Source organism: Trachemys scripta, chromosome 2 (assembly GCF_013100865.1).
Source record: "Trachemys scripta elegans isolate TJP31775 chromosome 2, CAS_Tse_1.0, whole genome shotgun sequence".
Classification (NCBI taxonomy): Eukaryota; Metazoa; Chordata; order Testudines; family Emydidae; genus Trachemys; species Trachemys scripta.
In genome coordinates, this window is record NC_048299.1 from 75,061,310 (window position 1) to 75,079,500 (window position 18,191).

Consider the following 18,191-nt stretch of genomic DNA (forward strand, 5'->3'; position numbering starts at 1 on the left):
ATATGTGGGAAACTTTCTCTTTAAAATGATTATTACTAGAATATACAATAGATCATGGCTATCAGTTTCTGAGGAATTTCTGTAGTCCAGCAGAATGTACTGTTGATTATATAAGTGCTTTCCAGCTAATTATCCCTGTATGAGCAGTCCAAAAAATGAATGACTTGCATCTGAAGAAGTGAGGTTCTTACCCACGAAAGCTTATGCTCCCAATACTTCTGTTAGTCTCAAAGGTGCCACAGGACCCTCTGTTGCTTTTTACAAAAAATGAGTGAGTCAGCTGGGGCAGAAAATTCACTTGGTACGTCATTAAGCCAGTGTTTCTGCATCTTTGCAGCATTACTCCCTAAAGAGGGATGAGGGTCACCTCATTATCCTGGCAGTAAAAAGAACTTGTGATAAGAAGCATGGGAAGGGATTAATATAGTTAATTTAAGAAAACATCAGCACCCTTTCTAAAAGGTGCTGAGAAAAAATACCTTGCCTAAGGCTGCTACCCAGCCTTCAGCTGCAGAATTTACAGGAATGACTGATGTTCAAAGTGAAATCAAGTTAGTAAGAAACCCAGGAGAATGATGAAGCCCTGAGCTTCACGCTCACAGCTGCTGCTGCTGCTGGCAGTGAACTTGGCACTGAAGACCAACCTTCTTCACTGTGTGAGGAGAGGGGAGGAGATTATTTCTGGTGGTTTGGAAGCCTCTGAAAGATACATATTTTAATTGTCATCATGGGAGGGCTTTTTTTTTTTGGCAAACTACTGATAGAGTTGCTTTTAAAAGGGGTTCAGTCTTTCCTGAGCCACTTTGGAGGGTGTAAAGTTTTGAGCTGATACACATCTTCCCTTTATGTGGTAAGTATCACAAGCTGTTTTCTGCATTACCAAGGAAAGCTACAGAATTACATTTCACTCTGTGGCTGGTTTTGCATTTAAATATACTGTTAGTCTGAAATTTTCACTCTGAAATTTTGGTAATATATAGATTTTTCTCTAAAATCTCTTGAACTTTGATTTGTATATAGATCTATGAGTATAATCTTTTCCCCTCTCTCCGCTTATTTATATCATCATATATAGCCAATGTGTGTATACATATTTCAGTTTAACTTTTAACTCTGAAATTCCTGAGTATGCAATGCTTGTTTTTAAGATCATTACAACGTTCTTGTAATGTTTTAGACTCTTAAATTACTGATACATTTGCACAACCCTAATGCCGATTAATGTTTTACTTTTTTTTTTTGTCTACAACTATAGTAAAGGGGAAGGATGGTCCAGTGGGTAGGGCACTAGCTTAGGATGTAGGAGACCCTGCTTCAATTCCCTTCTCTGCCATCGACATCTTGTGTGACCTTGGGCAAGTCACTTAGCCCCTCTGTGTCTGATGTCCCCATCTGTAAAACTGGAATGGTAACACTTCCTCATAAGTGTGTTGATAAGTGTGTTAAATACATTCAAGATGGTGACGTGCTTTGAGCTTTACAGATAAGAAGTGCTATATAAGAAATAGGCATTATTATTAACATTCCATAAGGCATCCACTTCTTTCTCCGTTGGATACTGATAAACCATATGTACCCCCTTAGTCATACTTGCACTCTTAACACAAAAATCAACCTCTGCGATGGTAAGGTGGAATGATGTTACATGTATACGGACTGTATGAAAGTCAGATGTGCCAGTTTCTTGATACAAACGTGTATGAGGTTCAAACTAAGATTTTGTGGCAGAGCACAAGTTCGCTAAAATTGGGGTACAAATGGCTTTTCAGTATCTGCTAGAGCTGGAAGTGAAAGAGTTACTGATGATGTAGAAGGGTATGAGAAAGTGGCAATGAATGCCAGAAGCTTTTCCCTTCATATCTTATTTCAATGTTTCTAAAATTTTGGGTGAGTCTGACCTGTCCTGCTGCAATCTTAACTATGATGAAAGTTTCTGCTTGTGTTAATGTATTGTATATAAATCTATACAGATACACACTGTACTTTTTGTATATTAAAAGATGCTGGTTTGCAAATGAAGGTATTCCATCCTTTGAAAATCTAATATTCCCAAGATAATTTCATTTTTATTCTGACCTGTATATTACACAAAACTCCAGCATTTATTATTTTTTAATATTTTACTTCTACAAATCAATTTAACATACAGATTATGAAGAGTTCCCTAGGTTTGTCTTATTTATAATCACATTTTTTTCTATTTATGCTCTGACTTGAAGATATTGAGGCATGGTAGTAATTTATATTTGAGAAATTATTGCACTAGAACAGTGGTGGGCAAGCTGCGGCCTGCACACAGCCCGTTAGGGTAATCTGCTGGCAGGCCACAAGACAATTTGTTTACATTGACCATCTGCAGCTCCCAGTGGCTGCAGTTCGCCGTTCCCGGCCAGTGGAAACTGCAGGCAGCCGTGCCTGCGGGCAGTCAATGTAAACAAACTGTCTTGCAGCCCACCAGCAAATTACCCTGATGGGCCGCAGGTTGCCCACCACTGCACTAGAAATATATGCATCTAAAGGAAGGATTTTTTTTTTTTTTTTTTTTTTAACCTCCTCTAGGAAATGGATATTTTAGCTTGATGACTTTAAAGGCAGGGATTACTAGGTTCCTCAAAACTACAATAATACGCGATACTAAAAAGTTACAAGTGTAACTTTTTTTGCTTTTCACGTCTTGCTAGGTCAGTGGTTCTCCAGCTTTCCAGACTACCATATCCCTTTCAGGAGTCTGATTTGTTTTGCGTATTCTGTGTTTCACCTCACTTTAAAACTACTTGCTTATAAAATCAGACATAAAAATACAAAAGTGTCTCAGCACACTATTACTGAAATTTTAGTTTGTACTGAGTTGGCTAGTGTTTATGTAGCCTGTTGTAAAACTAGGCAAATATCTAGATCAATTGATGTACCTCATGGAAGACCTCTGTGTATCCCCAGGGGTTGAAAACCACTGCACTAGGTGATCCCAAAATTGCCGTGTTTACAAAGAGCTAGACTTTGTCCAGGATTGCATAACCACTCAGGGGAACATAGGGTGGCCAGATAGCAAGTGTGAAAAATTGGGACAGGGTGTGTGTGTGTGTGTGTGTGTGTGGTGGTGGTGGGGGGGGGGTAATAGGAGCCTATATAAGAAAATTACCCAAAAATTGGGGCTGTCCCTATAAAATCAGGAAATCTGGTCACCCTAGGAGAACAGATCTCCCTTATGCCTCTGTCTGGATCTGGGCATGGAAAGGGAAAGTGGAAATGTGCCTGGCTTGTTCTCCCAGAGTGAGATGTGTGTAGAGAGCAGAAAGAAAAACAGGCACATTGGTGTGCCAGGCCAGGAGTATAATTTACCCGTGATTGTAGCTGAGTGGTAAAAAGCAGAATCCCCAATAGTATTGTTCAAGCATTTTGAAATAGTATTGAATGTTTGCTATAACATTACATTGCCATCATCATTCAGTATAAAATGTAGTATTAGAAATTAACGATCAGCCCCCTTTCCTCCATTGCATTATCCCCTCTTCCCACTACCTGCCAGAAGCCCCTCCTTGGGTGTATTGCAAAGAATGGGCTCCGCAGGGGCTCACGGGGAGGGAGGTCCCATTCAGGAGAAGGAGGGACCCATATTAGTGGAGGCGTTGCATACCTCTAGAGAAAATGCAGAAGTTTCCCACCCCCGGGGATCCAGAGCGAGTGGACTCCCTGAGGGGGCCCATGGCGAGAGACAGGTGTGCTGAAGGCTCAGAGAGGTGTGGTCAGAGCCATAATAAGAAACTAGATTTGAAAGGTAAGGTGCTGATTCAGTGGAGAAGGGGAAGCCAGTGGAGGGGTACAAAGTGGAAATGATGTAATCAAAATCACCTTGGAAACATTTTAAATAGCTTTGAAGCGGGAAGGTTGGAGGCATCAGTGCCACACAGGTGAGATTACAATAATTAATGTCTGATTTCATGGATAAAGAAGAAAACAATGTATCCTTTACCATTTTCCTGTTTCTTTATCTATAGCGCTTTAGGTTCTTATAAAAGCATATTGGGATTGGATTACAACTTTCCCAACCCTGTAAGTTTCCTTATACTAGCACATTATGCAGTCATGTTCCTTGTGATATTTGATATATGGGACTTTTATTTTATTTTTCCAGAATTAAAGCTTGGAACGTTCATTCACAATAAGAAGATGCTGCTGACTTTGTTCCTCTTCCTTATTGGGAGTCAGACTTCAGTAACTCAGACGCCTGGTATTTCAGTATCCTTTGTATTCTGTTGTATTATGTGATTTTTTTTTTTGTAATACAATATTTAGTCCCCAATTTTCCCAATAAAAATTGAGGTGAAGCCTGAGACTCTTGAGTTAGGATCTCTATACCTTATGAGACTTTGTATAATAGACTGAAACTGTGTTTGGATAATGGAGATGGACATTAGATTTACATATTAGGTTGATTCGTGCTATCGTAAACCTTGACAGACGTATAGATTAGGGCCAAATTCAGAGGTGAAAATGCAGATAGCGTATAAATGAAGCCCACACATGTAATTTAGTTATTTTCAAGTGGGTACCTGGGATTTAATTACTCAGCATGTGCAAAAGCAGGATCCATCCAGCTCCCTACTCACATGAGTTCTGTTGGGGTCACTGGGATTCTACATGTAAGTTCTGCAGAACTGGGTCCTTGGTATAAATCCCAGGCACAGCAAGAGCTAAATTGTGGCATTGCATGTGGTGTAAACTGTGAGTTGATGGTGAACCCTCTCACACAAGGTGTACAGGTTACATCAGTGGCTTTGCTTCATGGAGTTCCCCTTCTGGAGATCTGTAGAGTGGCAACATGGAGCTCTATGCACAGTTTTACTAGGCATTATGCCCTAGAATGAGTCTCTTCAGCAGATGTATCCTTTCATATTGCAGGATCATTCTGCCAAACACATCAGGGTTTCCTGCGCCCTCCTCATTGAGTACTGCTTGTGAGCCACCTTGAATTGAATACACATAGGGACCATCATTTGAAGAAGAAATTCTGGTTACTTACCTTACAGTAACTGGTGTTCTTCAAAATGTGTGGTCCCAATCTGTATTCCACTACCCACTCTGCTTCTCATCCCTTCCTTGAATTATTCATGGTAGAAAAGGAACTGGAGTGGTGGTCAGTCCATGTGGTCCCTTATGCCCTCGACTTGGAACACAAGGAGATAATGGGCAGAGATGCAGACCAAGAGACACTGCTGTTGAAAAATCTTCTGATCTTAGGCACATGGAGTGCATGCGCACCTCAAGTGGCATACAGATAGGGATCACATACCTTATGATAACTGGAGTTCAGGTTAAGTAGCCAGCATTTCTCAGACATTGTTACTTTACCGTAAGGTTACAGCCACTTTGCACCATGATAACCTCACTCTCTGGCAGATTTTCAGCCACTGTGGAACTCCACCTGGGTTTGTGTCATTGTATAAATACTGGTTGACTCTGGGCCCTAATTACAAGTCTATATGCTTTGGTGCTTCTCTGTGTTTCTCGCTTTACATTTTGTTCTCACGCCAATGCTGTATACAATTTCTTTTTTCATGTAGGATCTGTGGACACAGAGGAAGCTGATATTTATGTGCTCATTGATGGCTCAACAAGCATTTCTCCTGTTGCCTTCGGAGACATCAAAAATTTTTTGAAGGACGTGATTAAGATGTTTAACATAGGGCCGAATAAAGTTCGCTTTGGAGCTGTGCAGTTCTCAGATGACAAAAGACTGGAGTTTGAACTTGATGAATACAGCAAAACAAATGATTTAGAAAGGGCCATTGACAACATTAGGCAAATATATGGGGAAACCCATATTGGAGAAGCATTGACTTTCATGCAGCCACTGTTTAAAAGGGCAAGGGAGCAGAGAGCTGGCAGGGTGCCTTGTTACCTCATTGTCCTAACAGATGGGGAGTCACATGACAGTGTGAAGGCGCCTGCTGAGAGACTGAGGAATGAGAAGGTTAATATTTATGCCATTGGTGTAAAAGATGCAAATGAAGCACAGCTCCATGAGATTGCAGGGTCAAAGAGCAGGACTTTCTTTGTGCAAGAGTTTGACTCTTTGAAAAAGATAAAAAATGAAATTGTTCAAGTGATCCGTTCTGGAGAAGGTAAGGGAAAATTTTGATTTTGCCCTTTGAACTCAGAGCACTATATGAATGCGGAGTCTCCTCTTATGTAACAAACAATTTCAAGTTCAAAACATGATAAGCCTATTACTCCAGCCTGAATAACTGAAATGTATAAATATACTTTGGGCACATTTTGAGCTGAGATGGTTGCAAGCTATATAAATAATGCAGTTTTCTTTCTTTCTTAAATCTATTATGGGTATGTTCAATATATGCTTTAAAAAAGCAATGGTATTTTTATTTGGTTTCAATCAGAGCATCAAAGCACTCCTTTTCCTTCCTCCTTTTTTTTTTTCCTCCGCTCTGTAACAAACAAGATGGCTTTTCAACTGAAGAGGATAGTCCTACATCAAGTAGTGTGTTTTCCAACTTGTCACATTTTGCTATTGTCCCAGTGTAAATACCTGTGTCATGAATTGTTCGGGTGCCCACAGAGCACTAAGCCTACCATCAGGCTGCAGTCAGGCAGGGTGGCATTTAAGATCATTGCCTTTGTAAGACTGTGATGCTCAGTAGCCTTCAACCACTTCCCCCTCCCCCCTCCACACGTAAGAGCAGGGCCGGCTCTAGACACCAGCAAAGCAAGCAGTTGCTTGGGGCTGCAAATTTGCAGGGGCGCAAGAATCCAGCATGGGAGCTGAGAACCAACAGGAAGCCCTGGGAGCTGTAGTTCCTTGGTTAGCTCCCTGCCTATAGATCCGGCCCTGGAGCAGGGAAAAGAACTACATTTCCCAGCATTCCCTTGGCCACAATTAACAGGAAAGGGAGGGGAAGGAGTGTGGAACTGAAACCTCATGCTGCAGCTTGCTGTGAATGGTAGGGACAAAGCCAGCTCTAGGTTTTTTGCTGCCCCCCACCCGAGCCCTGGGCTCTCCTCCGCACCTCCGTGTTGCCCCAGCTCTGGACTCTCCCCTGCCGCCCCAGCCCTGGGCTCTCCCCGCACCCGCACCCCCTGCCGCCCCAGCTCTGGCCTCCACCTGCACCTCCTGCTGCTCCAGCCCTAGACTCTCTTTCACACCCCTCCCCGCCCCAGCCCTGGGCTCTCCCCCAAAGAAAGAATTGGGTGGACTAAATGGACAGTGCACCTCTCTATCTGAAGCCTAGCAAGGGAGATCCCACTAGAATTTAAAATGAAAAGTAAGGGAGGGGAGGCTTTACTAGGACCTGGGCAGCTTTAGATACAGGACCAGGCACATAGGAGGATTTACGCTTCTGAGCCATGGAAGCAGAAATTGATTTTCTTTTCCAGATTTAGCTAATATTCAGAAAGGGAATCTAGCACCTGCCTTCCACATTTGAACACCCTCAAAATTCAGGAGTACTTGAGCTCAATTCAGGCAGCTGTTACTTCATTTCCCCCAAATCAAATATACTGATCCACTGTAACTTGCTGTAGAAAAAGTAGAATAAATTTGAGCAAGAAATGCTTCCCAGTGGTTATTAGGACTGGAATTGCTATTTTCAACAGCCATTGGTTTTTTTTTTTTTTTTTTAGTTTTATTTGTTTAAAGGAAGACAGTGATATTGCATTGGCAAATTCCCCATAGAAACAAAGAATGGAACAAAAGAATAATAAAGGCACCTCAACTTTTCTTCATTTATGTAGGACAGTCTTATAATATGCATCCAGATATCCTCCAAACACACAAGCTGAAAATTGTTCCACTTTGCTGCAGTTCTGTAACCATATGGGAACCAATCCTGTCTGTGTTCTGTGCACATCCAAAATTCCTGCTGAATGACCCACCCTGGGAGCAAGTTACCAGTGACCCAGGGCTGAGGTGGCAGGAGGGTGCAGTTGGGGGGTGGGGGTGGGGAGAGAGAGCCCAGGGCTGGGAGGGGGGGGCAGCCAAAAATTTTTTTGCTTGGGGCAGCAAAACACCTAGAGCTGGCCCTGCGTAAAAGGAAAACAAATGCAAGCTACATTCTCTAGCAGTGAGCTATGTCAAGTTGGCGTTTGTGATTAACAGGTACATTAGAATGCTAGTGTCATATGCTTGTACACAGCTATAAATCCCTGAATCTTTTGTGCCTGTATTGATTTGTGAACCACAGAATCTTTTTCTGTTCGGAAATGGAAGTGGCTCAGACAACCAAGCACAAGCTATATCTCTCCTGTGTGTGTAAATGCATGTGCCTAACAAACCTCTCCTTAGCAACCCTACTAAACTTATAGCAGTGCTGTCCAGTGTTATGCAACTCGTGTGACACTCACATAAGTAGCAGCCCTGTCATACCTGCGCTCAGCCCATCCGGATCCTCATACACCCGGTTAGGCTCCAGGGACAGCTCTGCAGTTGATTCTCCTGGAAGCTGCTGTGACACTCGGGTGACCTCTCTGCCTCACTTCTAGCTGCTCCCTAGTAGAGTCTAATGCATAGCAGCACCTGGAGGAGGGGGCAGTAGCAGCATGTGAGAGAGGGCCCAGTACTGGCCCCAGGTTCCCCGACCCAGCTATTCTCCAGACAGCACCCCGCATCCAGGGCCGGCTTTAGCAAGAGCGGGGCCCGATTCCTGGGGGCGGGGCTTGCTGCAAGCCCCGCCCCCAGGAATCGAGCCGCGTTCCGGCCGGGGTTGCCGGGCTTGGGTCCAACCCGGAGCCGCGCCGGGGCGGGGGAAAGGGGGGACCCGAGCCGTGCCGCGGGGGGGACGGGGGGACCCGAGCCGCGCCGCGGGGGCCGGGCCGGAGCCAAGCCGGGCCAGAGCCGCTGGGGCCTGCGGGAACGGGCCGCGCCTCCCCGGAGCCCTTCTCGCGCCCCCACCACCCCAGCTTACCTTGTGCTGCCGGCCCGCCCCTGCTTCTTTTCAGACTTCCCGCGAATCTCTGATTCGCGGGAAGCAGGGGAGGGGGCGGAGCGTTCAGGGGAGGGGAGGAGGGGGAAGTGAGCTGGGGGCGGGGTGGACAGCTGCAGCGCGGGACCCTCTTGGCGCGGGGCCCAATTCAGCCAAATCGGCTGAATCGGCCTAAAGCCGGCCCTGCCCGCATCCATCCACCTACCTCACTATTCCCACACTTACCCAGCACAGCCAGAAATCTTAGCACCCACTGTGACGGGTTGGATCACAGAAACCCCCTTGGGAGCTGCCACCCGATGTGCAAAGACTACCCCTGCTCCTGTTTTCCCTGCCAGCTCAGGACTCCTGCACCCTGTCTTGCTGAGCCAGACACTCCCGTCTGCTCCAACACAGACCCAGGGTCTGAATCACTTGCCCCAAAGCTGCAAGTTTACCTGAAAACAGCTCACAGAAGTGTGCTTGTCTTTAGCACTCAGATGCCCAACTCCCAATGGGGTCTAAACCCAGATAAATCCGTTTTACCCTGCATAAAGCTTATGCAGGGCAAACTCATAAATTGTTCGCCCTCTGTAACACTGATAGAGAGATAGGCACAGTTGTTTGCTCCCCCAGGTATTAATACATACTCTGAGTAAATTACTAAATAAAAAGTGATTTTATTAAATACAGAAAATAGGATTTAAGTGGTTCCAAGTAGTAACAGACAGAACAAAGTAAGTCACCAAGTAAAATAAAATAAAATGCACAAATCTATGCCTAATCAAACTAAATACAGATAATCTCACCCTCAGAGATGCTTCAGTAAGTTTTTCTCAGACTGGACACCTTCCAGGCCTGGGCACAATTCTTTCCCCTGGTACAGCTCTTGTTGCAGCTCAGGTGATAGCTAGGGGATTCTTCATGATGGCTCCTCTCCCCTTTGTTCTCTTCCACCCCTTTATATATCTTTTGCATAAGGCGGGAACCCTTTGTCCCTCTGAGTTTCCACCCCCCCCCCACTGGAAAAGCACCAGGTTAAAGATGGATTCCAGTTCAGGTGACATGATCACATGTCACTGCAAGACTTCATTACTCACTTGCCAGCACACACATATACAGGAAGACTCACAGGTAAACACAGCCATCTGCAGACAATGGGAGTCATCAAGATTCCAAACCATCCTTAATGGCCCACACTTTACATAATTACAATAGGCCCTCAGAGTTATATTTTATATTTCTAGTTTTAGATACAAGAGTGGTACATTTATACAAATTGGATGATCACACTCAGTAGATTATAAGCTTTGTAATGATACCTTACAAGAGACCTTTTGCATGAAGCACATCCCAGTTACGTTATATTCACTTTTTACCATATTTTTCTAAAACTATCCCAGTTACATTATATTCACTTATTATCATGTTTTTATAAAACCATATAGACTGCACAATGTCACACCCACCATCTATCCCAGACCATCCTGCCCCAGTTAAGTCTATTTACTTATTTTTAATATACAGCCTGGGTTATACTAATATAAATACGTTTTCTTCTGTAGCCTGCAAAGAAATGACAGCTGACATCATGTTTCTAGTGGACAGTTCTGGAAGCATGGGACCAGAGAACTTTTTGAAAATGAAAAACTTCATGAGAGAACTGGTGAACAAATCTGACATCAGCGCAGACCGAGTGCAGGTTGGGGTCATCCAGTTCAGTGGCACACAACACGAAGAGTTCCAGCTTGACCGATACTCTACAAAAAGTGACATTTTCAGTGCTATTGATAAAATGTCTCTTATAGGGGAAAGTACACTAACAGGAAGCGCATTGACATTTGTGTCTGATTATTTCAAGCCTCCCAAAGGTGCACGTCCGGCTGTCAAAAAGTTTCTTATCCTGATTACAGATGGGGAGGCACAGGATGAAGTAAAAAGTCCAGCAACAGCCTTACGTGATCAAGGTGTTATTATCTACTCTGTTGGGGTGTTTAATGCAAATAAAACTCAGCTGGAAGAGATTAGTGGGAAGCGTGAGCTGGTTTTTTACGTTGAGAAGTTTGATATTCTGAAGCACATAGAAGATGAGATCATCTTTGGAATATGCACACCTCATGAGGGTAAGTAAGTACTGCAGTTTTCAATAACTCATGTCAGTCTATCTCTCTGTAGGAGTTGACTATTCTAATAAAGTAAATAAGCAGGAGTGCTTTCTCCTTGCAATGCCATCTTCTCTTGGAGATGCCTACAGGGATGAGAAGTGTGTGAGGAAAATGAAGGTAGAATTTGGCTCACGGTACCAGGGGCCTGTCCTACTAGCTTTCAAAGATGCTATATTCTCTCAAACAAATAATATAAATTTCATAATATTTTAAAAGTACAATATGTATGCTAATGTGTGTAAGAAAAAACTAAATGTGATTCTCACTTCTACTAAGGCTCCTTTGTGGTGCTCTGGCAGCGTAAAACATCCTTGGGGACTGATTCTTGTTTACACTAATGGCCTAGTTCTGCCCTCATTTACAAGGGTGTAACTTCTATTGAAGTCATAGAAATTGTACACATGTAAATGCGGGCAGAAATGGGCTCTATAGGTTGTATTTACCCGATAGACTTTAGTAGTACTCATTTACACAGAAACCCTGAATGACCTAGATAGATAGGTACACACACAGTCTGGCCCCCTATCTGTGTTGCCAGCAATACAGCACTGGAAACTAGTTTTGTTGGAACCGTATTTACAAGTTTCAGTTTGGGTTCCAGATGTGGTTCAAACCCAATGTAGCCAAGTCTTTTTAAGAAGATGTGTTGACAGAAGCATTTAAATAGGTGCAAAAGAGGCATAAAACTGTGTACAGACAGATGAAAATGGTAGTGAGTACCACATGCTACTCATTTTTGGGGGGCCCAGTCCAGGACTGTGTGAAATAAACTCTCATAGGAACTAAGGACCATCCCAAACCTCTCCACCTTCCATTCCAAGTGCAAGGTGTTTTCCTTTGACCTTGCCTTCTCTAACATAAATATATGGGGAGTGGGGTTGACATTCAAAACAACTCACTAAACACACTTTTGCCCCAGGGGAGAAGATGAGACAGAAAAAACACACACTGCTTAATACATGGCTGGAAGGCCCACAGGTCTATGAAGGTGATGATTGCAGTATAAGAACCTATATAGAATAAAATAGAATGATAACCATCTGTGCAAACACTTCCCTGCAGAGGCTGCTATCCAAACATTGCACTTGCTGTTGCATAAGAACCTGAAAAATGGAATAGCCCAGGGCCAGGTCATGCCTGGCCCCATACATGGTTGCTCAATGGGGCTGGGGAGAGCACACCGAGTCTCTCTCCTTTTTGCACATTGCATGTTCCATTTCAGGGGCTTACAGGACTGAGATCTGTGTCTCACTTGCACTCACTTATCCAATTGCAGAAAACACATTTTTGCTGTTGCAAAGTGAGAACAGATCAAACCTGCCACTGTGTTACGCCCTGAAATGTAAATATTTTGTTCCAGGTTTAGGAGCTACAATGTCCTCCTTACTAAACTGTTAATCAAGTATTGACTTCCCATCTCCTCATCATAAACGTTGATCTTTAGTTTAGGAGTAGTTTTAATGGGTTTCACAAAAGTTCACCCCTTGTTGGTCACACCAACAGAGGGCCTTGGGGGCAGTGCAGGGATGGCAGAGCTTCAGTCTCCAAATTGAACATCTTTCTTTCACAAAGAAGAAAAAATTGCAATAGATCCAAAGCACAAAATAAATTCTGCTGTCATTGATGCCTGGTGGGTCTCCATGCATTTCAGTGTGGTTGCATAGATGCAAGTGGCAGCAGAATTTGGCTCCTTTCCATTAGTAAACAGTACATAAAACTGTGTGTATGGTAGGGTTACCATACGTCCGGATTTTCCCGGACATGTCCGGCTTTTTGGGCTCCAAATCCCTGTCCGGGGGGAAATCCCAAAAAGCCGGACATGTCCGGCAAAATCGGGACATGCGGGCGGCGGTGCTTGGCCGGGGGCCGGCGGGGCCAAGCGCCGGGGGCCGGGGGCACTGAGCGCCAGACAGGGCCGGGGACCAGGGGGGTCGGGGACCGGGGGTCGGCGAGCGCCCGGCGGGACCAGGGGGTGCTCAGCCGGGGGGCCGGGCCGGGGGCCGGCAGTGCTGGGCGGGCCGGGGGTGCTCGGCCGGGGGCCGGGCCTGAGCCGACCCAGGCTGGAAATGCCGGGGGGGCCAGCCTGGGCCGCGCCTCCTCCCCCCACACCCCCCCTTACCTGCTTCAGGCTTCCCGCAAATCAAATGTTCGTGGGAAGCAGGGGAGGGGGCGGAGTTGGGGCGGGAACTTTGGGGAAGGGGCGGAGTTGGGGTGTGGGCGGGGCTGGGGGCGGGGTCAGGGCCCCCGTGGAGTGTCCTCCTTTTGGAGGCTCAAAATATGGTAACCCTAGTGTATGGTGTCTCTGTAGAACAAGGGTCACTGAAATTTGACTTAACTCCAAAAATGAAAATCTTAAAAGCTTTTGTTTTCCCCCAAAACATATTTTAATTGGTGTTTGTATTCTATTAGAATACAGATTCATAGATTTTTAAGGCTGGAAGAGGCCATTATGATCACCTAGCCTGATCCCATCTGATGTGTTACTATTCATTTCTTTCCCCACCTCCCTCTGGGTTTTAGATTAAGTTGAAACTCTGTTATTTTAGGATTAGTGGTTAGGCTTTTCTGTTGTGGACTGATGGATTTTCCCAAAACATGCCTAACATAGGCTGTTCACTTGTGTTACTGCCTCCAAAAAGTGATCCAAATTCACAAGCTTTGCTTGAATACAAGGGGGCTAGTAAGAAAGATTCAGTAAGAGTCTGTACTTACTTATGTGTTTGGGTTTTTTGTTTTGTCATTTGTTCTTTTACAGAATGCAAAAGGCTAGAAAGATTAGATGTTGTGTTTGTGATAGATGGATCTGGGAGCATAAGTCCCTCACAATACCAGGCCATGAAAGACTTCATGATTGCCTTGGTGAAAAAATCTGATGTCGCTCCAGATAGAGTTCAGTTTGGAGCTGTAAAATATTCTGATGAACCGGAAACATTTTTCTACCTTAATACGTACACAACAGAATCTGACATTGTTGAGGCTATCCAGAATGACGTAACCAAAGGAGGTTCAACGTTCACAGCCAAGGCAATTGACTATTCGGAAGCTCTGTTTGCTCAGGAGCATGGCGGCCGCAAAAACAAGGGAGTTCCACAGATTCTTATAGTGATAACAGACGGTGAGTCCCATGATGCAGCACAGCTCGGTGACACAGCCAAGAGATTAAGAGACAATGGAATTATTATCTATGCTGTTGGGATAAAAGGAGCAAAACCTGATGAGCTTTTGGACATGGCTGGATCAGAAGACAAATATTACTATGTGGATACATTTGAAGGACTCTCAAACACAGCTGTAGCAATATCAGAAAAAATGTGGTGATTCAAAACCAGGTAAGTGTTTGTTTTACTAGTCTATACTGTTTAAACTTTCCTCATCATTTTATTTAAAAATTGGCAAAGATGGGGAGACACATCTCTAAAATTTCAAAGCAACGTGTATGGCTTCATTTGGTATATCTAGCTTCCTGTGGTATTCTTTTCTCTTTAGCAAGGCAAGCTATAGGCAAACAGGGAAGTTTCTTAAAGCTTATCCTTATTTGATCCTACAACTGAGGATTTTCATTGCTTAAATGGTTGATATTATTGTTAGTCTGTGCAGGTTCAAAACTTTCATTAAGGTAATATTGGGGCACTAATCTTTCACTTTAAAAGGCCTGAGTTCAGGTTTCAGTTTGATTAGACTAGTTGTTGTGGGGATAGGCATTTATCTACATCACAAAAGCACCACATGATTTGGCCTGGTTGAGGAAATAGGTGAGAACAGGCAGATGGGGACTATTGCAAGTGGTGATCAAAATGCAGTGGCAATTATGAGGAAACTTACACCATGCAAACTGCACAGTGGTATCCTCTAGTCCAGTGGTGGGCAACCTGCAGCCTCTCATGGTAATCTGCTGGTGGGCTGCGAGACAGTTTGTTTACATTGAACATCCGCAGGCACGGCCGCCTGCAGCTCCCAGTGGCCACGGTTCACCATTCCCTGCCAATGGGAGCTGCAGGAAGCGGAGGCCAGCACGTCATAAGAACATTAAAACATAAGAATGGCCATAATGGATCAGACCAAAGGTCCATCCAACCCAGTATCCTGTCTACCAACAGTGGCCAATGCCGGGTGCTCCAGAGGGAGTGAACCTAACAGGTAATGATCAAGTGATCTCTCTCCTGCCATCCATCTCCACCCTCTGACAAACAGGCTAGGGACACCATTCCTTACCTATCCTGGCTAATAGCCATTAATGGACTTAACCTCCATGAATTTATCCAGTTCTCTTTTAAACCCTGTCATAGTCCTAGCCTTCACAACCTCCTCAGGCAAGGAGTTCCACAAGGTGACTGTGTGCTGTATGAAGAAGAACTTCCTTTTATTTGTTTTAAACCTGCTGCCCACTAATTTCATTTGGTGTCCCCTCGTTCTTATATTATGGGAACAAGTAAATAACTTTTCCTTATTCACTTTCTGCATGTCACTCATGATTTTATATACCTCTATCATATCCCCCCTTAGTCTCCTCTTTTCCAAGCTGAAAAGTCCTAGCCTCTTTAATCTCTCCTCATATGGGACCTGTTCCAAACCCATAATCATTTTATTTGCCTTTCTCTGAACCTTTTTTAATGCCAGTATATCTTTTCTGAAATAAGGAGACCACATCTGTACACAGTATTCAAGATGTGGGCGTACCATGGATTTAAATAAGGGCAATAAGATATTTTCTGTCTTATTCTCTATCCCCTTTTTAACAATTCCTAACATTCTGTTTGCTTTTTTGACTGCCGCTGCACACTGCGTGGATGTCTTCAGAGAACTATCCACGAATACTCCAAGATCTTTTTCCTCATTAGTTATAGCTAAATTAGCCTCCATCATATTGTATGTATAGTTGGGGTTATTTTTTCCAATGTGCATTACTTTACCTTTATCTATATTAAATTTAATTTGCCATTTTGTTGCCTAATCACTTAGTTTTGCGAGATCTTTTTGTAGTTCTTCACAGTCTGCTTTGGTCTTAACTACCTTGAGCAGTTTAGTATCGTCTGCAAACTTTGTCAGCTCACTTTTTACCCCTTTCTCCAGATCATTTATGAAAAAGTTGAGTAGGATTGGTCCTAGGACTGACCCTTGGACTGACCCTTGACGTCCCTGCAGCCCGCAGCTCCCATTGGCCGGGAATAGTGAACTGTGGTCACTGGGAGCTGTGGACGGTCAATGTAAACAAACTGTCTCGTGGCGCACCAGCGGATTACCCTGATGGGCTGCAGGTTGCCCACCACTGCTCTAGTCCCATACAGTTACACATAGGTCTACACTTTCAAACCCCTGTGCTGTATAAAAACACACATTTGAATGATCAACTAGTCAGATTCATCCTCATTTGCCTGTCCATGCTCCTGTCTATTTGCCCACAGGCCATAGGAAGGGTCGCAGAGATCTTTGCACCCCAGAGTAGTCACTTACATCTTTGCAAAGAGACTGTAAAATGCTGCTACTCCTAGTGAGGAAATCCAGTTTAGTAGTGTTTTGTGTACATGTGAATAAAGAATAACAAGTAACAATGTATTTCTGGTATAAATTTTCAGGTGAGCATTCCAATTAAAATTCATGGCACTCCTGTAGACACCATGGTGATTACAGTGCTGCGATTGGCCTCTGTCCCACAATGCCTATTCTCACCTCTCTGGTTATCAGTTTGAACTCTACTGCCCTGCCCTCAGGTGACCAACCATCAGCCCCACCCCCTACATTCCTTTGCAAATTTGAAAGTCCCCTTCCTGTTTGCTCTGTGACGTGTGCAGTGGTCTCAGCTCATCTTTCCAGGTGGACATGCCTGCTCCACATACCAGGTGATCCCCCACTTGGAGCAATGCCGAGTTGCTGGACCTCATCGGCATTTGGGGAGAGGAGGCTGTCCAGTCCCAGCTGCGTTCCAGCCGTAGGAATTATGATGCCTACAGACAGATTTCATGATGCATGACAGGGGCCATGACTGGGATACATTGCAGAGTAGGGTAAACATGAAGGAGCTGCGGAACGCCTACCACAAGGCATGGAAGGCAAACCGCCGCTCCGGTGCTGCTCCCACGAGCTACCAGTTCTACAAAGAGCTGGATGCAATATTCAGTGGCGACCCCACTTCTACTCCAGAGACCCCTGTGGATACTTTGTTGGCTCGTGTGACAGTCGAGAGTGGACTGAGCCAGGGCACCTGAAAATTTGGGACACCTTGGGTCTTTGTGTCCATCCCTCCGTCTCTTCCTATCCCTGTTCTGACCCTTCTTGCAGGCTCCCACAGCTGGCTGCTCCAGCTTGATGAGTCTTCCTCCTGAGGGGATCTAGTAACTTAAAAGTGAAAAAGTCTTCCAGCCTGCCAGACCTATTAGCATAACATTGAAACTGTTAAAGAGCCATTAAAGTGGTAATGAAGCCATTTAACAGGCATTTGCCAACCCCCAGGTATATACTGTCAGTTTCTGAATTTACTGACAAAAACAGTTTTGTATTACTGTTATATTTACTCAGAATATGTTAGTCTATAGGAGTTGGTGAAGATTATAAAATCACATCTCTAAAATATCCTTGCATAGATTTTTAGATGCACAATCTGAGTATTCATCTTCAGCCTTAAATGCTTGCAACTTCAGACATAGGTTTTTTTAATAAATCCTTCAAAAGACCACCCTTATCTAAAATACATATTTTTATTTTAATTACTATAGTACAAAAAACTTGCTTCCAAAGTCTTCCTGTCCTTTCTCCCTTAACCCCCTGTTGAAGAGAGCCCTTAAAGGGACAACACCCTTTTCCTTTCAGATAGCTGGACAAAGGAGTTTCCCTTTCTTTACTTCTGACTATTTGATGAATGAGTTTTAAGAGAACCCTCTAGCAAAATCCGTACCTTAGTAAGCTATAAACTGCTTTGTTATGCCTAAAATATTTGGAAACGTTTTTTAAAGTTGGTGAAATTTCATAAATATGTCTATTGTTATGGAGATCACATAAAGTAAATTAGTGTTCCCTTTTTCTAAAAGCAATGAACATTGTTATGAACACACTAAACCTCTGTGACTGATTAATTTAAAATGTCTTTGTTCAATGAGATAAATATGTAGTAATCTGG

General features: G+C 43.9%; 1 protein-coding gene across 1 annotated transcript; it reads left to right on the forward strand.

Moving 5' to 3' along the window:
- The first annotated feature begins 790 nt into the window (after positions 1-790).
- Positions 791-17,832, forward strand: LOC117872447 (collagen alpha-6(VI) chain-like). The gene is made up of 6 exons (XM_034760902.1): positions 791-850; positions 4,133-4,228; positions 5,562-6,122; positions 10,481-11,038; positions 13,836-14,409; positions 16,654-17,832. The coding sequence occupies exons 2-5, from the start codon at positions 4,168-4,170 to the stop codon at positions 14,396-14,398; spliced, it is 1,743 nt and encodes a 580-aa protein (XP_034616793.1). The 5' UTR covers positions 791-850; positions 4,133-4,167; the 3' UTR covers positions 14,399-14,409; positions 16,654-17,832.
- Positions 17,833-18,191: the final 359 nt, after the last annotated feature.